The sequence below is a fragment of the Aulonocara stuartgranti genome, assembly GCF_965226115.1.
Source record: "Aulonocara stuartgranti genome assembly, chromosome: 7".
Lineage (NCBI taxonomy): Eukaryota > Metazoa > Chordata > Actinopteri > Cichliformes > Cichlidae > Aulonocara > Aulonocara stuartgranti.
This window is the reverse complement of record NC_138945.1, coordinates 36,046,728-36,071,267: the sequence shown is the minus strand read 5'-3', so window position 1 is coordinate 36,071,267 and position 24,540 is coordinate 36,046,728. Positions and strand designations below refer to the sequence as shown.

At 40.7% G+C, this 24,540-nt stretch overlaps 1 protein-coding gene across 1 annotated transcript in view; it reads right to left on the bottom strand.

Moving 5' to 3' along the window:
• vldlr (very low density lipoprotein receptor) overlaps positions 1-24,540 on the bottom strand; it is a 64,701-nt gene that overhangs the window by 27,102 nt on the left and 13,059 nt on the right. The window contains exons 2-6 of the mRNA XM_082540400.1: positions 24,327-24,446; positions 18,020-18,142; positions 8,748-8,870; positions 7,012-7,220; positions 2,262-2,424 (exon numbers count right to left, since the gene is read on the bottom strand). Of these exons, the coding sequence (XP_082396526.1) occupies positions 2,262-2,424; positions 7,012-7,220; positions 8,748-8,870; positions 18,020-18,142; positions 24,327-24,446 (738 nt within the window). The remainder of the gene's footprint in view (positions 1-2,261; positions 2,425-7,011; positions 7,221-8,747; positions 8,871-18,019; positions 18,143-24,326; positions 24,447-24,540) is intronic.

Below are 24,540 nucleotides of genomic sequence, written 5' to 3'. Positions count from 1 at the left end.
GAAAGCTCTTGTAAGTAAAAAACAAAGCCAATTAAAAATGTGCAGATGACTGACATCTTGTTTTGTTTTTTACTGAATCCTAATCACAGCATGGATTAAAGTGGAGAGCATCGACTGAGGCAACGAACAGATTATCAGGTAATTAATGGAAGAAACGTAGGAGTGTAGCATCCACAGCTGGAGGGTTTGTTTTATTAAACCTCTTTAACACTGAAATAATTTAAGCCAGTTTATACCAAACATTTTCCTTTGATACAGATGAAATGAAAACAAGTGAAAGCCAAGTTTTCTACAGAAGCAATACTGCTAATCTGTTCTGTAGAAATTGATACTCAGCACTTGTTAGAACAGCTGTTTGATGCTATATCCAAGTGTGCATCCACTTTCTGCCATTTATCTGCGTTTGGCTAACAGAGGGCAGCGATCGGAGCAGAGATGCCCAGACCTGGGCATGGGTGTTGGAACTCAGGTGGCGAGGGTGGATAGATGCGCTAACAGCATCACCATCAACACAGGAGCACCACAGGGATGTGTCCTCTCGCCACTGCTCTACTCCCTCTACACTACAGACTGTGTGGCCACCCACGGCTCCAACACCATTGTAAAGTTTGCTGATGACAGTGGTGTTGGGTGCCATCTCCAACAATGAGGTGGCCTACATGGACGAAGTGAAGAATCTGGCATCATGGTGCCAGGACAACCACCTCCAGCTGAATGTTGGCAAGACCAAGGAGCTGCTAGTGGACTTCAGAAGTAGTCAGCACAGAGACTACAAGCCCATTATCAATTGAGCTCCAGTGGAGAGGGTGCAGTCCTTCAAGTATCTTGGTGTCCACATCTCCTCAGAACATCCAGAAATGCATACACTATTATATATTGTACATATATTTATTAGTTTCAGGTTGGCCATTCTTGTATTTTGCTCGTTTGTGTTGTTGTGTTTGCACATCTGTTGCTTGTGGGGCTCGCACACAAGAATTTCACTCGCATGTGCTGTGCCAGTGTGCCTGCACATGTGATGTGACAATTAAAAAAAAAAAAAAAACAAAACAAAAAAAAAACAAAAAAAAACAAAACATGGTCTGCCCACATTCAGGTCCAGACCAAAAAGGCTAGGCAGCGCCTGAACCATCTACGACAACTGAGGAAGTTCAGGGTCTCTCCAAAGATCCTCAGGATTTTCTATACAGGCGCTGTGGAGAGCATCCTCACACAGAACATGACATCGTGGTTCGGGAACAGCTGTGTGAAGGACCAAAAAGCTCTCCAGAGAGTGATCCGTACAGCAGAACGCTGCTGCAGGATTGCTCTCCCCCCGCTTCAGGACACCTACACCAGGAGATGCCGGACTAGAGCAGCGCAGATACTGAAGGACCCGTCCCATCCTGGCAACAAACTGTTCCAACTTCTGCAATCTGGTAGAAGGTTCCGCATCTTCCGGGCAAGGACAGAGAGACTCAAGAGGAGCTTCTATCCCCAAGCCATCCGGGCCCTGACACACTAACTCATGCTCCCTCTCACATAATCCATAAGTGACTGAGAGGACCCTTTTATACACTAAACCCACCAGCACAATGTACATTTCAAATTCCTTTAATTTTAAATATGTTCATATTGTCTCTTCTTATTTAATTCACTTAATGTACAGAATTCACCTGCTTGCTGCATACAATGCTACTACTGCACATTCACCTAATGTATATAATATATAATGTTCTTCCTCTCTCCCCCCTTTTGCACAAGTCGAGGAGCATGTCAGGTTACATTTCACTGTGTTATATACACTTGTATAACTATGCATGTGATGAATAAAGAACCTTGAACCTCCCCCCAGAGGACTACAAAGGAATTCCCAAGCCAGCCGAGAGACACTCTCTCCAATGTGTCCTGGGGTCTGTCTCAGGACCGTTTCCCCTGTAAGACATGCCCAAAGCTACTCAACTAGGAGGTATCCAGCAGGCATCCTAGTAAGATGTCAAGCACCTGAACTGCCTCCTTTCAATGTGGAGGAGTAGTGGCTCTATGCCAAGTGCCGTCAAAATGGTGGGTGATAATCGTTGTGTGACCATTTCACTTTATGTGCAAACAGAAGCTCCACCCGCTGGCTGTTGGGAAAGGCTACCCATCAAAACAATACTGGATCAAATTGAGCTGGAAAGGAGCCCAAACTGCTTGTTTCAGATAGTAAGCTGTAGTTTATCCTCTGTCCAGTATCAGCTAAAGATTTGGGATTGTGAATCAAGCAAAGCTTGTGTACATACGACAGTTCGCTTCGTCACTGCCGTCCTTGCAGTCGGAGTCTCCATCACACCTCCACTTCTTGTGAATGCACTCTCCTGAGCGACACTGCATCTCGCTGGGCGAGCACTTGGCTGGGGGTGTTGGGTGCCGACCACAGCGGGATGGAGACTCATCTGATTGGTCCTGTTAGGACACAAGGTGACTTTTAGGGCACCGCAAGAGCTGATACTCATTTACTTTACAGAGAAACTGACATAATCATATTATAGGACCTCCTGATTGGTTAAATGGTGTTAAAGTGTTTTGCGATGTTTATTTCAGCAAATATTCAGTTTGCAAAATTTTCTATGTGCAGTTTTCTTGCCTCTTCTAGCAATTTTCTGGAAGGGAGCCTGCCATAAGTAAAAGTAAATACCAGTTACAATGGAAAACGGGTTATAATAAAGTGTTTGACCTTACGCGACCATCAGATTAAAGACTGCCAGCAGGAGCAAAAAGCAAACATGTACAGTCTAAAAAGGACATCTGTCTTCTTGGTCAGTGCTAGTTATCAAAAAAAAAAAAAACCCCACACACACTACACAATTTAAATGACTTAAAAAAAAAACAAAACAAAAAAAAAAAAAACACAAACAAACCACAAATTCAAACCGCTTCTATTTGACGTGGTCTTTGGAAGGGTTTGGAAGACTTGTCTGTTGAATTGTGTTGAGTTTAAAGTTAAGCACAGCCATGTCATGAGAATAAAAGCACTTCAAATTTTATTTGAAACGAGTGCCTTGGAGTTCTTTGATTTAGCATATATAATTTAGTCAGTTTTACACTTTCAATCTGAAGCTTTCATTAAGAATTGAAGCTTTTGAATAAATCCCCTGGAAATGCACAGTGCTGACCAAAATTACATGTAAATTATATAACGAAAAGCTGAAATTTAATGGTTCCAGCTTTTTAAATGTGCAACTCTGCAATACTTTTACATAATTTAAAGGTCTGAGGTGTTGGTTGAACAAAGCATCATTGTAGTGGTGTCAGACTCCGCTCTGACTGTCTTTTGAAAGCTACAGAGACCACCTGTGGAAACCATTCATCCTTTCAGTTGGGCAAAAATCATAATTCAGGAGGTTTTTGGGGACTTGAGACTGCTTGTCAGAGAAAAAAAAAAAAAAAAAAAAAAAAAAAAAAGTTAAGTCTAACAGCCATTGTGCCACCTTTTCAATTAATCACAGCATCACCAGTTGCCTCACAGAAACTCCCAATTTGCACAGCAGTACAGCAACATTAAGTCCCTCCAGCTGATCCAAGCAGACAGAAAAGATTAGCCAAGCCAGGTGTAACAACACTGTTTGCCACACACGAGCAACTCATGTTGACAATATTTTATTTATTTTTAAAATTATGCCGACTGACAAAGCCTCCATAAAGTGATTTCACTGAGGCATCCTGGAGTATCAACAGCTGTGGGTGATGGAGCTGAGGGTGAAGGTTTCTTTACATTATTCCAGTAGACAGGAACAATCTGAAGGCACAGACTGCCTCCCTTCACCATTCATAAATACAACAGGTCTGAACTCTAGTTAATTTTGCAGAGAAGCAACATTGAGTGCATCATCCTAAAGTTGTTGGCAAACTCCCAACTCAAAATTGTGTCTAACTTAAAGCTAGTAAACCTGGCAGGGAGAGCTGATGGCTCAGACTCAGTTCACCTATCAGGCAAGCCGGCTGGCCAGCCATTTGCTTATCTAGGCTACTGATGATGTTCCTGGCAATGACAGGTGTGTTTTTTTTTTTTTTTAACCAAAACATTCTCTGGCCATCAGCAGCTTATTTCATATTAAAGTGTGAAATTGAGGTTTAAGTCACTGTAATCTGAAATACAATGACTAAAAAGCAAACGAGTCCTTTATTAAACCAGCTCTGAAACAAGTTAAAACAAGCACATCTGTTATGTAATACTTTAATACAAACTTATTTACTAGGGTCTGGTTTGAGTGTATGAGAAACTTTAGTCAAGCTGCATGTCAAAGGCCATTTGTGGGTTTTATAATTCTAATGAGACATTTTAAAACTTTTAAACCAAGTTTTGCACCATCAGCCACTGAAGGACAGAGCCCAGACACATACACATGGTTCCTCACACTATTATTTACATATGATCTGGAAGTGGAGGGGGGCATACAGGTCACAGATAACATAGCCAGAAGCATTTAGCACTTAGATCTCTGATGATTAGCTCATTAATTAGAATTAATCTCTGCCAAACAGACCAGAACAGGAGCAAGAGAAGCAGCACGAAGGAGTTTCTCACACTTTCATCATCTCACAAAGTCACCGACTCACATGGGAGCAGATTAATGGAGTGTGAGAACGCACGTGTCTGCTGCTCCGTAATACTGACACAGGGCAGGCGGGGTGTGAGAAGCAGAGAGGGAACAATAACGACATTCCCACTGAACACAGCCCTTTAAATATTTGTGGGTGTGAGTGTTTGTGTCCGGTGAGCCAATTAATGGGTATGCAGCATATTGTTGCATCAGTAGAACTTGTTCTGCAGTGTGTGAAAATATTTGTGTGTGAGGCAGGTCAGTGGCTGCTGGGTGGTACGACTAAATTAAGCTTGCAAAACTGGTGTGCATGGATGTGCGCGCCTAGGGATGTCATACTGCTTTCTTTACAGTGAGGCTACACACATTTAGGAAATGAGGGAGTGAACTTGTGCATCTTTGCTGTACACCTGCATTGGATTTCCCACATGCATTTCAGGTGTACAGCAAAGATGCACAAGTTCACTCCCTCATTTCCTAAATGTGTGTAGCCTCACTGTAAAGAAAGCAGTATGACATCCCTAGGCGTGCACATCCATGCACACCAGTTTTGCAAGCTTAATTTTCTCGTGTTGTTTATTTAAACTTGCTGCATCTTGTATAAAGTCATGCTCAAGATATTAAAAAAACCAGTTTCATTGATTAAAAACACACTATCAGATTCTTATCGTATCGGCAGAAATCCAAATTTATGATATCGGTATCGAACATAAAGTGGTATCGTGCCATCTCTACCGCAGATACTTAAGGCTCAACAAAAACACCTGAAGACAAAGTGAAGATGCAAAGCCAGAGTCAGGAAACCCGAGTTTTAACTCTGCATGTCTCAGTCACAGATTTTGCCTATTCAATGTAGGATCTTAAAAGTTTTAATGTTATAAAAGAAAAGACTGATTTAGAAGAGACTAAATTGTATTCATGTACAAAAACGTTTCCTCATAAGGAAAGAGTGAGCTTAAGCTTTTATTCATCATGTGAAGAACATCAGTATTTTAAGGATAGACTAAAGTTTGAGTTGACAATGCATATAAAGGGTCAAGTATTACAAGAGCAGAAAATGATTTAATACCTCTTCATGAATACGTATAGTAAGTATCAGTTAATAACTATGTGGGGGTGTTAAATATCGGACCATTGATTGGCAGTCTGCCTCAAATTAAGACCGTATCCCTACTGCAACCCTGACAAAAGGTTCTCTTTTTACTATCTTGATGTAAAATGATTTGTCATGTCCATCCATTTCATGGAGTTTGCCATTATTCAGCGCCTCTGAATCAGATTTCAGTTCTGGCATTCAGTGTTCTCTAGAATAAAGTGCAAGATCAGATTTGTGTCATCTGACATGTGGCAGATGCATCTCCCCTCCAGCTTGTGTGTGGGTGTGTATAATGCTGACACAGGAGGAGCCCTGTGACCAGTTAACTCAGCGAGTTTGCAGTTTCTGGATTGGTGCACTCGTTGTCTGCAGCCGACATCCCCCTCATCCCTCTCCTCACCTCTACTGCTCCCACTGAAGAGCCAGCATTCATTTTTCTGTTTTGTCCATACGACAGTTTTAAAGACAGATGTTAAAACTGACATCATCCACTGGGTTTCAACTCCACATTTTGGCACTACATCTGTAGTATTTCAGTTGCTGTCATGGTAGTTTGTTTGGTACCAGAAGTAACCATTTTTAGATCAGAGGGTGGCGTGCACTGTGGCAGTTGAACAGCAAGCTGGAGTCATAATATGGTTGTGCTGATGGCTGTTGTCAGTGACCAATTATGGTCAAAAATAAATGTCAATTATATCAAGTGTTTGATCCACATGTTGTCTATAGTATAGCACCACAACAACCTCCTTTGCTGCCCAGCAGTGATGCAACTGGCGACGCCACAGTGGTACTGTACCGCTGTATCTTGTAATTCTAATTAGTTCAAGATACTAACACTAGAATTTCACTCTAAACACAACTTCATCACACACACCAATTCTATTCTAAAATCCAGTTTTAAAGAACACGAGACTGTGGAAACTGCTTTTGGCACATCTGTGTTGGCTTAATGTTTTGGCCCTGGAGGTTGCAGCTGGGTTGTATTCATTAGATTTAATAAATTTGGGTCCTAAAAACAAACACTGATCTGGGTTCGACACATTCTCATAGAAAGTCAAAGGCAAGTTTTGACAGTGTTGTGAGATTAAGCAAATAAGTGCTAAAAAGCTACACTGGTCAAAAGGTCAGGTTTACTGATCAGAACACCATAAGAATTTTATCCTACATGGGTTGTTTAGTTTGAATCAGCATAACACCAAAACACTTCCTGCCATGCGACCATACTTTAGTCAGACCCTAATCATCTGCTCCCATTAATAAATAACTGAGACAGGCTGGGTCACAAGGACCATATTCAGTTAAGAATTGTGTCAGAGTGCGTGTTGCAAATTAGTGTGTGGCATTCTTTCTTACCTGGCAGTCAACGTCATCGTCACACACCCAGCTGGCTGGGATGCATGAAGAGTTTCCACACTGGAACTCGCTGGGCCCGCAGGAGGACGGCGCGCACTCCACCTCATCCGAACCATCGCCGCAGTCATCCTCGCTATTACACACAAAGTTCCGGGAGATGCAGCGTCCACTGGCACATGTAAACTCATTTGGGGCACATGTGATGTTTCCTGGAGAGGGTTATGGGGAAAAATGTGAGTGTGCTGTGAAAGGACTGACAGCACAGAATTTTTAATGCAGTAACAAGACATTTTTTTTAAAGCTAGAATTTATGACCTCTGTTTACTGTTATTACAGCTTTAAAACAATAGGCTAAACTTAAGTTTCAAGCCTCAGCCTTTGTTTCCTTGGACAAGCAGCAGAGGACATGTCTCAGATTAACAAGCGCAATGCCACGCTTCAGCTGGAGCAAAACATTTGTCACATGAACACACACACACACAGACCGAGTCCTGAAAAGTTCACACAGGGCAGAACCGAGTCAACAACTTGCTGTGTGCCTGTTAACGACTTCCATCCAAAATATTCAATATTTAAAATACTGCATTTTGTGTTTACAAGTCCAGCTTGATGACCAGTTCACAGCCATTTTTAAAACCTCAACAGCAAAACCCATCATGTGTGCACCTCTCTGCTTTCTCTAATAACACCAGTGTTAGTTTAGTGCAGCGACTGGAAGCTCCAAGAATGCGCGAGACATTGAGTTTGCAAGATTGCGATTTACACTGTATTGTGGCAGCTCACTTTAAAAAAAAAAAAAAAAAAAAAAAAAAAGGTCACCGTCTAAGCACGCTACGCTGCAGTAAGTCATCACAGCACACAGTTCAAGGACAACAAGGGTGCAGACTCAACAGGAACAAACAATTACCCGTAGCTGAGCTTCTGAGTGTTTTCAGCTGCTTCAGAGCTGATACTAAGCAGTATTTAAACAATGATATATGTATAGTGTCACACATTAGTGCTAATGCTCAAAATTGGCACCTTTTAGACAACATGAGTCACGCACTCAGCACAAATGTGCAAAGCCAATTATTAAAATCTTCCAAGATATGGCTTAAAAGTATGCAAGCCATTTTAATGTCTATGTGAAGTAATCATTTGCCCTAATTAAAAATCTAAATGTCTACAGGGTGCTTCACTGTCAGATTGTGTTATCGTTCGGACCGGGCTGTGCAGGAAAAGCCGTTAGCTTGTTTATGCAAGAATTTAGGATAAACAGCTGGAGGCGGCAAACTGATGCCAGCGATTAGAAGCAGTTTTAATACTTCAATAAAAGCTGGAAACCAAATGCTACAAGTAATAAGCAGTACTTCGAACACTTCTGAAACACTTAAACACACCAAGAACTTATGTGCACTTGTGATATTAATGAGATGGCAAAGAAAACTGCTCAGCTGCAGCTCTAAAGGAGACTTCAAATGGCTTCACAGTGATAGTCTCAATTCATTACGTCCACGGCAGCATTTCTGCAGCTCCCAGCATCACGGTGCTCATCAATGAACAGCAAACATGAGAAATGAAGATGTCACTGCTTAGCTGTGACAAACTACACGAGTGTTTGATGGCAACCTGGGAATGTTTTAAATCCCAAAGGATTTCAAGAACACCGAACAATATCCTCATCACTTAAAATGAATAGCCAGTTATTGAAATCAACTGAAGTCATGTGCACTCCAAGCCAAACAGCGTCCACCTACCACAGTTGACCTCGTCCTCGCCGCTGTCGCAGTCCTTCTCACCGTCACATTTCCAGAAGACTGGGATACACTGGGTTGAGCCGGCGCCACAGCTAAACTCATTCATCCGGCATGTCCTCATGTCTGTATGGAAAGAAAACAAACAGATCTTAGATATTTTCATGCTCCATCATATTATGTATACACACACACACACACACACTTTTTTTTAATGTTTAACATATTTTGTAAATTACATATTTTCTCCCTTTACCAACAACACAGGAAATCAAAAAGACAGAACAGCAGAGATGTTTGGCGTTCTGCTGCAGTCACTAAAAGGCCAAAATGTACCACTAAGAGTCCAGCTGACTGCTGGTGCTGTTCCAATGAATGATGTATTCTACAGGGATATTAAAAAGGACCAATTTAAGCTGAGATGGCTCAACTGTCTGCGTGCTTTTGTAAGCAGAGGTAAGAATGCAAGACTCCTTTACATGGGTTTAGGAAACGATGCACATCATGTTTATGTGATGAACAAAAACACTGTATCATCTAAAGGCTGCAGCGACTCAGTTACCTTTTAGGTTCATTCGTGGCGGCCCCAATGACAGTAACTGACATTTTGTGAGAGCTGGAGGGCTCGGGGCAACGTTATGCTGCACTGAGGTGTGACTGAAAACAAAGTCAGATGTTCACAACACCTCAAGAACCATACAATTGCAAGCTGTTAGATAATCCATTTAGCTGGAACAGCAACAGCTTTGATGCAGCAAAATCCTATTTATACAACAGTGTTGAGATTCCTTTCATGTTTACGGTGCAAATATTTTCCAGGTTAATCTGTCAGAATGTACATCATCTTTTCCATTGTCTTCGGTTTTGTTTTAGCATTGTCAACTTTCTTGATCATGTACTTTATTTTAAAAGCCAGCTACTAATACAATACGATCCCCTTTATGGCCAGAAAAGGGGTTAAATTCCATCTCCAGAAATGCGACTCAGAATTCTACTGAACTATCAGGAAGCCCCTTTTTCCTCCCCCAGGGTACATATTCCCCTAACAATACTTTCTTCCATAAAATTTCAGCTCCAAGATCAAGTTCGCTTCTTATCCCTTCATCTCACACTGGAGATAAGCAGCATGCACATAAAACTGGCTGTGCAGTGATAAGAGCTGCTCGGTGGAGCAGCAGATGAAGGTGAATAGAAGAGTGACTCCCACAGATGTATGAATTATTGACTATGAGAATTGTAGTTTGGGTGATAAGCCAGGCTGGTGATATACTGACATAATTCTGAACCCAGTTTGGTCTCTCAGCTGCACACTGCACACACAGTGCACAGGAGCCAGTGTGTGCACTAACACTTATCCCCATCACTGACTAGTTGATTTTGCAGTCTCCTCTTCACTCTTAAGAATACAGGGTGAAAAGTTCCAGTTCAGCCATTAATCAGTAGAGTACAAGTTTCTGCATAGTCTGTACACTGCACGCGCACACAAAGTACTTGAGCAGGCTGGTTTGATGTCTGCATCAGAATGGTTATTTCACTGAATGGCATGCTTGTTGGTGCCAGACAGGCTGACCTGAGCCTTTCAGATGATATGCTGGGATTTTGTTACCCGTTTAAGTTCAGAATGTGGCTGCTGGGCTGGGGTTAGCATTCACTGTTTTCTTGGCTAGCTTAACTTTAGCATGCTGGCTGGCTGTGCAGATGCTTGCAAATAGCTGAAATTGTGTTAGCAGAATAATGCAGTTGTTTCTGTCCTGGATGCACCACGCTCTTGTCCATGCTATAAACTGTGCCATTATTTTCCCCACTTAGACACATGAATTGAAATCAGCTGATTGCGGTGGAAGTGGAACCAATAAGCAGAATCGATAGGCAAGCCAACTACAGCTGGGCAAACACTGCGATTTTTTTAGTCGCGTTATTCAGCTCCTGCTCAAACTGTACGATTGACTCGCAGGGGTTAGAAGTTCCTAATTCACGATGCAGGGTCTCACACTATACGGCCCGATGCTCTGATGCGACCTCAGTGCTCACACTGTGCGTCCATAACATGAAGGTTATAACAAAATCTGTCTCTCGCTCTGAGTGACACAGACACACCACTACCATCAACTTTGCTAAATTGCTAATGAAAAACATTGATTAGGCAGCTGTGATTGAGCAGCAATGTCCATCCAACTATTTTCACGGTTGTTGCGGTCGTGATAATTTTGTGAGGCCACATCGAAAAGGCTCAGATGAGCAAATACAGAAATTAAAGTGAAGACTGAGCAGCACAACAGTGATGAAAGCACAACTTGTAGAACTTTGGCAAGCTCTACAAGTTGTGCTTTCATCACTTGTGTCCAGATCACACGCTGCACTGTTGTGCTACTCCGTCTTCACTTTCATTTCTGTGTTTGCTCATGCGTGGTGTGACAGGCTGCGGTGACACCCTCACGATGGCCAACAGGATTTCAAACAGGTTTGATTTTCTTACGACGAAGCGATTGATGATCGGAAGCTGGTCGTGAGGTGTTAATTGCTTCTCGTTACCCCACGTATACTACACGATGCACGACACACGATGAAGCCGAAACTCAAGAAATTTAACTACTTGCACCACTGGGAACTAGTTCTTGTAGAGAACTGCTTCTCTATTCCCATCCCTATCCAACCAGGTACTAGCAAGGTATACAACAATGAAGTGACTGAAGTCAAATTTGAGTTAGCAGTTGGTAAATTCCAACAAACTACAATTGAGCTGAATAAAATTTGTATTATGGCATTTTAAGATTATGGTAGTTTCACAGCAAATGACATTAACATTTCTCATTAACATTTTTGCCTAAGGAGGCCTTTATAGGGGCTTACAAAGGCTCATTCATCTCCCTTTAGACTAGAAATAAAAATAAATAAATCATTTGTCTATATAAACTAGTGATGTTTCCACAGTGAAGCTGGCTTTGAAAGAAACTCCATTTGGACCCTTCCTTCTAACCTTCATGGCAAATCACTGCCTCCAGGTAAAACCTCCATTACCTTTTCCTGAAAATTCTTCATATTTTATTAACTCTGTAAAGTCTGAACTATGAAAAACCAAACTGTTGTTTTGAATCCAACTGGACTTTTTGTGGAATCTTCTGAGGAAAGAAAAATCTTGAACTGAAACACTCATGTACACAAAAACACAGCTGTTGGCTTAATCTTTGACTTGATTCTGTGATTAAATCAAAGACCAAAGACCAGCTCTGTGTCGTCCATTTGTCTTTACTGATTTTGAACGTAGCTCTGAGCCCCTCCAAGCTAACATACACATGCAGTTTCTCCTCAATACACTGATAAGTGCTCCCAGTAACCAATTACGTAGAATCTAAAATGGAATTGAGACTGGTATAACAATTATACCACAAGATTAAATACATGTTAACACTGTTTCAAGGAAGCAAGCTTTAAATTATTAATCTTATTTAATGCTACTTCCAATCATGAACACTTTCCAAGCCTCGAGTTTACACCAATTTAAATTTCTCTCATTAGCCACATAAAACTGACACTTGAGACAAAGCAAACATGGAAGAATCCTGCCAAGATCCACATAGTGAAACTACGCCTGTTCTGCAAGTTCTGTTTACCAAGAGGTCTCAAGTGTTTTTGTACAGGGAAATAAACTGAAATAATTTCCAGAAATGCAACTGCAGTACAAAAGTCCTTCATGCAAATGTGAAGGAAAAACAGGCATGTAGCCACTCAGACGACGTCACTCTGTTGCCTGCTGTAAAGTCATGAGCAACAGCTGGTCAAACAGTACAGCGATAAATGCTACAGTAGCAGTGTTGACTGGCACGTACACCACTGTAGTTATGACTGGAACTTCTCACACAGACTGCAAACTGATATCCCTGTCAAGACCTTCAGTTGACCGAGACACTTTTCCAAGTGAAAAGTGAGACATGCACTACAAGCTTTTGTAGAGCATAAACCGTACAAAAGCTCAAGCTGATTTCAGAGAAAAACACTTAGATGAGTTTCATGACTTCAATCAGGGGTGAAAAAAAAAAAAAAAAAAAAAAAAAAAAGGGGGGGGCAGTTAAATGGCAACTGAAAGTTACTTTGTTCTTAAACTTGGGAATGTGGCTCCTCCAACCCACCGGACCATACTCTCACCTGCCAACATTCCCGTTTATCCTGGGGTTGTTATTCTCCTCAAATGTGTTACTACAGTAGAGAGTCTCACCACTTCAAGCTTCTCTAACAACTCGTCAGTTAATGTTCATAAATACACAAACAACACCTCTGATTATAAATAATATCTATGAATGTGAATTTTTAAACACCAGTTATATACAAGTTCCCATTCATAAATATTTTCTATTCCATTGTTTTGTGCTCAAACCTTGATAATGTTGCAATACAGACCTCTAACATTTGCTTGATGGCCTACGTATGTGCTGCGTATGTTGCATTTGTAATTGCATTTTGTAACCAAGCTAGTGGATGGACAGACACACTTTTTACATACGCACAACTTTATGAGAGCTGCTTTTTGACAGGAGCGGTTGAGTTCTGAAAGCACTCCCAAATACTCCTAACCCTCCTGTTATGTTGGTTTCCAGGAACACGAGTTATGCTTCTGGGTTAATTTGACCCGGGAGAAATTTACTCATCGAAAAGTGTCAGAAACACTGGCATTGATTTTACAATTTTCTTTTATAATTATGATTAGTTTCATTTTCTGTAGTGATGCAGATGACATGTGACATCTCTTCTGTTCTGGGTCAATCTGACCTGCAACATAACAGGAGTGTTAACCTGCAGCTCACCAACCTTGTTTGCGCCCCCATTATTTTAGCGTTTTGCCTGACTGGCCCTTCGTGTCCTTTGGAGCCCCTAATGGGGTTTCGTGCTCTTGTATTAACAGTAAAATAATGTCCAGTGTCAGTTTTTACTGTTGAGTATTGATACTTTTAAAAATTGGTGACCTATAACTACTTTTTCCACTTGTGGTCCAATCTAATACATTGTTACGGGCATTTGTATACATCTGGTACAAATTCATTACCAGCGCTAAAATATGAAGTCCCCGAATCATTTTATGGGTTAAAAAAACAAAACAAAAACCCAACCCAAAAACAAAGTTCAACTTAATTATTTTACCAAATAACAAAATCAAAGTGTAACAAAGGTCTTTAAGATGACATCACTTATGCATTTGCTTTTCCTTAGGCCAAAACTAAACAGGCTGAGGATAAATACAGTGAAAGAAAACAGCAAGTTATTTTTTCCCCTTACTGAGTCTTTCGACTGCTGCATCCTGCTGTCATTTACAGTCACCATATTCTCCTTTTCTTGCACCTGAAACCTACGTCGGCGTGTGGAGCTGACAAGATTCAGCTGAAGTCAAATTATATTTAATGGTGTCACCACAGCATGCTGTGTTACTATAAGTAACAAAAGCTTCCCAACAGGTGTTCAAACCAGCATCCATCAGGCTTCTGCCTTCTGACTGAACGTCACGGGCGAAAACAAATAGTGGAGCGACTGAAAGGAAAAACACAACTACTGTTGGATCTTTTCAGCCATGTCAACTTGCTTCACTACAGTTGGCAGTTAAGTAAAAAGAACCTTGTTACTCCAACATTAGTCTGCTTTAGCCAGAACACTGAAACCTCACAACTGTCCAAACTAGTCTAATCATTACTTTGTCACATTCAACATGATCAGCTTTACACTGAGTCAAAATGTGGTGCGCAGGCAATAAGACGTGTTTATTGTCAAATACACAGAGAAGGGTTTGTCTTCAATCCAACAACGCGACCTGGCTGCTTAGTATTCCAAGACATTCTAGTTCTCATTTGTCCCATCTGGGAAGCCATACACTGATTTGCAGTTACTGAATGGATAACAGCAGGTGGTCAGCCAAGTCTTGTTTAACAGTGGTTGTATTATACAAAGTTATTTCAATGTTTGAACTGATGCACAGGGGGATGAATTAGAGATTTAATTCCTTTTCATTCATTTCACTGACGACTTTACAGTGGAGTTTCTCTCCATTTTATAGGCCTAAAAGTCTTTGTTTTCACTTCACCCACTTTGTCTTTCTAACTGTAGGAATTCTGTTGTAGCCTCAGCAACACCTAACAGCCAACGGCTTGGAACAACTGCTGCTGAAACGACTCCCCAACGGGTCCCGCTCATGTTTTGGCAGAAAGCACCAAACATCCCCTCACAGGAGTGCAGAAAGGATTGGCCCCAACTCTAAGATGTTGCTTTTCTGCTGGTTGTTACTTTCGTATCGTTTTCAGGTTTGTGCACTGAACCTGCTGAGTTGAAATACTGCAGTGGGAGGAAAGGGACTATACCAGACACACGACTGCTCATTGTGAAAACTCAGAGCTGGTGCGCAACCCTGTCAGACACCTGAGATGCTCTGCTGCCCCAGCAAATCTCACTCCAAACACTGATAAAAGTGTTGACACCCCCGTGTTCCAAGTTAAATTTAGTGCCTGGTTCTATAATTGTAACATTAACCATTTGCTCGTGTTCCCCCAAATAATGCTGAAAGTCATGTCTGTAACAAGTTTGAAACTGTCTAACTGTAAAGTCATTATTTTAGTCCATTTATTGCAATAATTTAAACCCCCACAACAAAACTGTTCCTTCCAACCTTCACTGCCATGCAAGTCGAGTTCTAGGTCACAGAAATGACATAATAGGAATTCTTCAGGGACTTTAGGACTAAAACGTAGTTTGATTTTCTGCTTTAAAAACAACAAAGGAAGGGTGTTGATGTGTGCCAGACCAGAGTTTCAGTATTCTTTTACAGCAGCATTCATGAGCTATACTTTCTGCATTTTTATCATCTGCAATCAAGATTTTAAAGCTGCAGTGAAACCACTTTCATCTCCACTCTGATGTTTATCTATACACCTGAGGAGACACCAAAGTCCATTTGTCATTAACGCAGCACAGTGGAGGCAGCACACAGAAGTGATTCATTGAAGATCATCATCATGAGTCATCTCTGATTTCAACAAGCACCTTGGTGAGACCTCATATCACACAATATTTAAAGCACAGCAGCTTTCCCATTTAAACAACTTATTTGACAGTACTGCTTGTGGGGGGGGGGGGGGGGGACTCTTCCCTCACTGCTTTCAAGTACCTCGCTGAATTTCTGCAGCAGCATGAGCGTCTGTTATGAACAGCAGGGAGACTACCATTCACTTTGAGCTTAAAAAAAAAAAAAAAAAACCCAGTCTGACCTCATGGAAAGCTTATTAAAGTTTATAAATGTGCTCTAGCATGAGTAAAGGCAACTGTGCTTGAAAATACAAGTTCAGCCACAGTTTTAGCTTCCCACAAAGGGCAGGTATGAAACTTACACCAGTTAAAATCTGTAGAAAGCTCTGCATCGGGAACATCTCGCTGCACTATTTGAATACATTTCAGTGTGCAAATTCAATTTCATTAAATTTAGGCCAAGAATTTTATTTTATTTTTTTAATTAGTACTTTTGAACTTCCATTGTGTTGGTTTTTGGGGCCTAGAAGTGACCATTTATGGAAAAGTGTGTGGACTGTTATCAGCAAATGCTATCAGTGCTTCAACAAGCCACATCCATGAAATCTTAAACCAGCTAATTAGTGCAGAGTAAAAAACTTTTAAATCCATTTAACTCATTACAACTGAAGCACAAACTTCACCAACCACATCAAGCCATTGGTCACTTTAAGAAATTAAAATGCACCAAGACGCACAAATGACGACGAACGGCCAGTTCAGTGACAAGTTCTCCCCAAAAAGAGTTTCTGTACCAGGCTGCAAGCATGCTTTTAATACTGTAAAAGGTGGGTCTCAAATGGGCATTACAGGACCAGCAGCAGCTGCTTCTCGAGTCAATGTAAACCTAATACTGTACCAGGCAGCAAACCAAACATGCAAACTAACATGCATAGACATTTGATCGTGTGTGCTTCAACTGTCAACTCTAATCTTAGAATTCATTTCATATTTTCACTGTTTTTAATGCATGGTCTGGGATCCCAGTCACTACCAGTTATGGGGAAGCAGCTTTAGCTTTCATGCACCAAGCTGCTGGAGCAACAGACTGATAACACATTTGAAGACTAGCGTTTAAAACCACACAAGTCAGACGAGCCATCACATTTACATCAAATTTGGGTTTTTGAAATCATTGTGTGTCATTTTTATCGGTCTATTGTTGCCTTTATATCATCACTGGTTATGATTCTATTATTAATTCAGCTTATTACACTTATCAATTCTGTTTTCCATAATTCATATAGTGCAACTTTTGCTTTTTGGGGTGACAATGGACTTCCACCTCAACTAAAATGTGGTATAAAATAACGTTTTGCTTGCTTGCTACAAGTGTGATGCGTGCTTGTGTCTGCCACGACCCCATGGGAGGAAGGCCGACCTGTCTGTGGTGGCCTACATCCTTGTGGCTGATGTGAGCCAGTCACAAGGATGTGAGCCAAAGAAGGCTGGACAAACAATTTTTAGGTCAGTTTATCCTCAGTTTTTTTGGGGCTGAACCTACAGTTTCCACTGCTGTTTGTATCTTTCACAGAATTAAAGTATCTCATGCTGCTTGACCTCCTGAGAGAGATGTGTATACAAGCTCAGGTTTCACACGTTAATGTTCATGATATTGTTCCTTGTCGTTAATCTTAATCTGTGTGATGGCTGCTGTGCAAACCTGTGAATGAACCCATTTTCCTCCAAGTAATTTATAAATTAACAGGAGTAACCGACCTGCATACAGCAGTGTCCTCTCCAGCGGCAGATACAGCAGGAACAATAATCAATCTTGCAGCATGCAAACCTTTTACTCAGCACTAAAAAGACTTCAGTTCTGGGGCTCTCACTGTGTGCGATCGAGGCTGATTATTTAGCCCAAGACCAATTCTTTGCCCCATTGGTCTTATAATAACCGTACTCTTAACTGCTGGGGAAAACTGAAAGCACCATCCCCTTCCTGTTTCTGTTACAGCCAAGCCTAGATTTTCTTAAAAGATTTACATGGGGTTGCAGACTGAACAGCACACTGAAATGACCACTGCCACGTTAAAGTTGGTTACATTTCATATTGATTGCATTGTGAAATTTACAATAAAGTAAGGTTGATCTAATGAGATAATCAGGCATTTAGACAATTACATTCTTACAAACTGAAAGGTTCCACTTTAACAGCTTACAGGTTCAAAACTAAATTCTGACCGAAAGATTCATATTTACTTTAGCGCAGCGTTCATCAAAAACCATCTACTTACGGCAGATGTCCAAGCTCTCATCAGAACCGTCTTCACAGTCTGGCTCCCCATCGCAGTGCCACCGCTTCGGGACACACTGCCCATTGTCACACACAAAGTCCGACTCCGCACAAGTCTTTTTAACTGAAACATGGGAGAGAAAATGAAATCACTGTTTGAATGAAATGTCTCACATTATACAAAGAACAACACATAATATCAAGGGAAAGATCAAATCCATACTGGCGCACTTCATGAATATGAATTCATTTTTGCTCCTCTCCTGTGAAAAGGTCACCAGTTTACAACCTGTTCTGATTAAGCGAGATTCAAACACTACATTTGCATAAGGAATGCAGTCGATACGGTCCTCGGGAGGTTCGAGTGTCTCGCTCACCTTCCATCAAAGGGGGGCTGAAGACAAAAATAAAGTGTAATTTTTATTTGGTTGTAGGTCTGTTCTGGGACCTCACAACCCTTCAAACAGAACATATCAGTGACAGTCATGAAAAGGAAGATCAGCAGCTCTCACACTGCTTTAGCTTTACAGATTTATTGCACCACAAACATTTTGACATTTCAAGCACTGCTGTTTTTTAGACTACAGTGATGCAAGGCTATGCTGAAGCTACATGCCCCCACCTGACACATGTTTAAACCCAAATCTTCATGGTCCAACTAGAAACTACATTAGTTCACTTGTGTTTGAAGACAGCCAAGCACAATAAATGCGTGCTATAGCCAAAGAACCATGAATGCCCAAAGCCCATAAATGGTTGTGAACGACTGGCTTGGTGGTTCATTCCTTTGAAATTATTGCCCTGCCTCAGGTTTCCATCTTTTACACTTATTTTATTCTCCATTAATATCAATAAAGTGCTAAAACCATTTAAAGCCATGAGCTTCCCCCATTTTAAAGACCATATAAACATAAGGTTTACAAAACTAGGTAGTAATTAGGTAATAATTTACAGGTCGGTCAACTTCTACAAACAGTATATGCATAAGAGCACTCAGAGTGCAACTCCACCCAAAGGGCGAGGGTTATAATAAAATGATTTCTTACGTTGTTAGCATTGTTAATATGGAAATTAGAATGACAAAGACTCTGGCATTGGCACAAATGCTCTATGAAAACGATGCAGGTGTCATTAATGGGGACGCCATAACACGTATAAAAATGTTTTTCGATCTTCGTTTGAGCTCATTATCTCCCAAATAACTAATATTTCTTTAAGAGGTTTTGAAAATATCCACTTCCTCCCCAATTCGTGTGACCCTGACCCTTGACTGAAGCATTACATACCAAAAGGGTGAATTTTCTTTACTCATGATTGGAGCAGAACTAGCTGAAATCTTTGGGTACCATAAGCTGGGCATTCAATTTTGACCTTGGCTGCAAACAGTGAATTTCAAGGTCAAATGCTTAGGCCTTGTGGGACATTAGTACCTAGGTCGGCCATTTTGTTATTAGCCTCTACATCACAGTATTTGAAAATGTTGGTGTAGCTTCCAGTGTTTAAGCTAGACTGCAAACAGACAAACTAAAAGATCACATACTCCCTTTGGAAGGAGAATATTGTTCCTAGAATGTCACTTAAAGTCTGGAGTATAATAGTTTACTTGTCCTTTTGCCATGTTAATTATGTGGTTACACCTTTGACTTTCTGTCATCGTTGTATTTTTACTCAGTTGTATATAGTATGTATTCTATTTTTTATCTTATTGTATATTTATTTTATTGTATATAGTATTTTATTCTATTCTGTACAGTTGTGTACTGTATTTATTCTTATTGTATTCTAATTTTTGCCTCATAACTTTTGCACTGTCCACTTCCTGCTGTGACAAAACACGTGTGGGACTAATAAAAGTTCTTATCTTAATAACACAACCTTTAAATTATTCTCAGTAACACTCTCACATTAAAAAGGAAAATACACCTTTATGCAAGTGCAGTCTCCAGGCTATGTTGGATTGATGAATCTCAACCAAACCAAAGTTTCAAAGAATCTGATAGGAACGACTAGAAATGTGGAAAGATGTTAATTTCTCATGTCGGTAGAGAAGACACAGAAAGGTTTCCAAGAAAACTTGTGAAACAACAAACTCCAACACTAGCATCTCTACTGGAGGCTCAAGAACACACTTCAGCCCTCTTCACCATCTGACCAGAATACAAATACAGACTTCAGAACCAACTCCAATTTGAAGCTCATGACAACAGCCAGCCACAGTGGGACTCATTACCAAACTCTTCTTTTATTAATTAAATCTGGATTCTCATCTTTCACGCATCAGTGAGCCTCAGTTCAGTCTGGGCTGAAAGTAAAACAGCTCTGATCTCCCAGAGAGAATAACAGTCTGAGACTCAAATACAACAACACGTCAGCAGCTGAGAGAGCGTGAAGGAATACAACTAATTTTTAGTTTTCAGTTCACCATCACTGTTCGCAAAACCAGTCATCTGCTTCTGTTCTAACTGGCTATAAGTAAAACTCCAAATCTTCCCTGCAGTCACTCGATGCTGTGTATAGTGTACACTTCCAAAACCCGTTTGAAATAGAGTTCCCAGTCTAATTAAAATTGGCCATCAGGAAATCCTGCAAAACATTGTTGGGAATTAAGTATGGCCATTTCGAGAGTGCTAAAGCACAGTACTGTGTACTGATAAACCTACACGCTCTTAAAAAGGAGCAATATAATCGTTCCATCTCAATTATCTTGTTTTTAATAATTGTTGGAAGCCATAATTTCAATTGACAGCAAAGCCCTACCTCCTCTCCCATCATCCCTTGTTCTTTTCTCCCTCCTAGCACCATCACATGACCCAGATAGATGAAAGTATAGGAGACACACACAGCTGTAACTATATTTAGCTCTTCTCTATGTGCCACCTTGACATCACCAGGTCATCATGTCCCAAGGGAACCTAGCAAAGCTCCTGATGGGGACTGAGCCAACATGGCAGGTTCTGAATGTCATGAGATTATATTCATGTGTGCAAATGTTAAGGAGAATAACCCATCAACTCCACTCTTAAAACTCAGTGAAGGATACGAAAGAAGAGGACAATGTGATTCGAATGCATTTATCTGCATCACAGACAAAATGTGTGCAGCATTCGTCAGGTCCTTTTATGACTTAAATATTGGTGGATCAATTTGAACCTCATACGTCACTTTACTCAAGTTCTTACTTTCAAACTTCGTCACCATGCTAGATGGGTAGGCGGGCACCATGGATGCCTGCCTACCCATCTAGCATGGTGACTGTCTTTATGGCTGAGGAGTAAAAGGCAATTTTGAGGGATTTTTTTTTTTTTTTTTTTTTTTTTTTTAAACACAAAATGCACATAATAAATTGATGGGATAAGCAGTAATCAGCAGGTGTAATAAAAAATATAATCTTAATATATAGTGTGTCCCTTGCAGCCAAGCATAAAAAGAAGAAAAAATTAGTGCAAAACTAAGAATTTTAGTACCTGTTCTAACAGGTTTTGTAAATACAAAATCAATTCAAATCTGGCACCCTGTGAGCTGACCTTTACAGACAGCTCAGACTCCATTTCCTGCTTAATTTACATGTTGTTCACATTGGCAGGAAAAGTCGTTTAATTGCAAGCAAGGGGGACTGTCGTTCAGTCGCCCACACTCCAAAAGGCCACAAACGGTGTAAATAATTAGTTTCCAGCCCAGTTACAGCAAGAGAGACATAAATGGCAACTGATCCACAGAGCAGTGCAGACAAGCTCCAGGCAAACATTGACGCTGAGGGTTTTCAGGAGGTGAGCAAGTAAGGAAGAGACATTCTCATTAAACTGATGACACAAATAAAAATCAGTTTGTTAATCCATCTGATTTTTGACTGTTACACTGTCTGTGGTCTGTATTGAGGACAAGCGTCTTTGGAGTAGTTAAAAAAAAAGTCACATATGTTCACACCTCAAAACTAAGTAAAATTGAAGTTTGGTCCTACTTTCATGAATAAGAGTCAATAATGAAATGAGCACAAAAAGAGCAATTCTAATCATTTACTTCCTTCCCCGGTTCCACGCTAATGCTGACCTGACTGTGGGACCAACAAATTTATTCTGGCTTATTAGTTTCACTCCTCACCCATGTAATGCATTTGATGGATTATGTTAACTTCACATGTTTACATTTCTGATGGGACTGTGACATAATCTGTACGCCAACCAAATCCAGAATCAGTTTTGTTGTGTTGCCACAGAAGTGAACTGAGGTGGTGACATTTAGGCCACCAATTCATCCTTCCATGAGCAGGATGGCATGTGGGAGTGGGTCAAAATAAACTCCCACGTGTTCAGTGATAAAGGAACATGTCACCAAGTATATTTTTACACATTTCTCAATAACCATAGCTCTACAGCAGAAAGTAAGACCCTTGTATAACTGGAGCCTGGCAGACTAAGTGTTACCAACACAATCACTTCATTGGTGATTTGAAAGATTTGATATATTTAACTCCAGAAATATCTGGACAGCTGCAATTCCAAGCTCTGTATGTCAGCACAATAGATTTAAAACTTAAGATGCAGAAAACCTGTTTTGACTCTTTAATGGTCAAAGTTTGAGCCAATTTGATGATTGACTCTGAAGCTTCTTGGACACATACCCCACACTGGGCAGGTAGCATCCCAGGAATGTAGTTACACATTCCAGAGACTGAGACCTCAACTACTGATGGGTCTATTTGGTAGCAATATCCAGTGTAAACTATTACTGATCACTGGAAGGAAGTCACTTGTTCACTACTCTATTAACCAGGATTCTCAGTGTTTACGACACATCTCATTTTCACAGCTCTGACTTAATCAGTTAAAAGTTCTTAGTAAAGTTAACGGTGAAAGATCAATGAGCTCCAAGTCTAACATTAGCAGCTCAGCTTCACTCATAACAACAAGAATACAGACAAGTGTGCAGGTATAAATGTAACCTGTGTTAATGCGATCTAAGCACAGAACCAACCCAGCTACAGGCTGCAGCACTCTCAGAAAGTGTCTCCGAAAGAGTGCGGGTGATGTGATGAATGTAACCACTCGACGTCACCGATCCTTTTGTTCACAAAGTCGTGCTGTAAAATCTCAAGTTGAGCACATTTGCAATCTTTGTGTTTGAAACCTTTGAGTCCACCAAGGACTAATTTACAAAATGATCTCATCAAACTTGGAAATAAGGACTCAGGACAGCAAAGCATTCATCAAGGTCAGAGCAAGGGAGCCGAGGTCAGTTTCAAAGATTTCTATAAATGTCCAGTGCTTGCTGGTCATTAGAAAACTAAAAAGTCTGTCCTACAACAAATGGCTTTTCAGAGCCAGAAACCCACATTCATCTTTTATAGTCTACAGAGTTGGTACATTCTGAAAATATCCCTTTTGCCCCAATAAAAATTCCTTCAGAACATGCAGTCAAGAGAGGAACCCTCTCTGGGAGGCACGCAGATCATTATCCAAGTCTGTCAAGGAGGAGAAAAAAGAAAGAAAGAAAACTTACGAGAGCACAGTTCACCACAGGGTACAAACCAGTAAGTTTCAAAATAAGGCCATTTCCAGAATTTGTCAAAATGCATATCTAAAAAAGATAATGCAGGATTCGCTCCAAAATGGCATTGATTTTAGAGATAATAGAAGATCAGTCAGCATAAGGATAACTGGAACTAGTAAGCACTGCGGAGGCTTTGAATGGGCATGATATGAACCATACAGCCTCATTAGAAAGACAGTCGAGGCCTGTCTATGAGATGCATGGGCATGTGCAGCATCGTACAGAGAAGCTGGATGAATTCTGATGTGCATCAGAACATTTAGCTCAGATTCAGCCAAATGCAGTAAAGTAGTTTGGACAGTGCCTCTCAGTACCAGCCGATAACCACCCAAAGACATATAGCAGCTTAAGTGGAATACATTTCTTCAACTACTTGAATTAAAGTTTAGAGTGTGCACTTCAACTCTATCTCGATCATTTCCACTGTGGTGGTGTACAGAGGTAAGACTTGAATTTTCTTAAATACACTTTAGCCAGTTTTCAGAATCTGGCATTAGCTATATTCAAAAGATCTTCATCCAAAGAACACAGATGAGAATTTGTGTGTGGCAAAGGTAAATTACATTTCCTGACATATGCAAAGGTCTGATGACCTGAATGTTTAAATTCAGACTATAATAATCTATTATAGTCTGGGACATTTGGAAACCATTTACTTCAGTGATTCATAATGGAACAAATCTGGCCACGTGCATTAGTCTTAGTCTTTCACACTTCAAGTTGTTGGCATTGCTGTGTGACAGCTGAGTGTTTTTCCTCACCACATGAGTTCTCGTCGCTGCCGTCGCTGCAGTCCTCATCTCCGTCACACTGCCACACGGACGGGATGCAGCGACCGTTTCCACACTGAAATTGATTGGCTTCACATTCTGTCTTCGTACCTACAGAGGACAGACAGTTTGAGAGAGAGAAGAAAAACAAAAACTCAACTTATTATAGTCCCAAATGTTTCCACATATAATTTGGAGTCTGGGA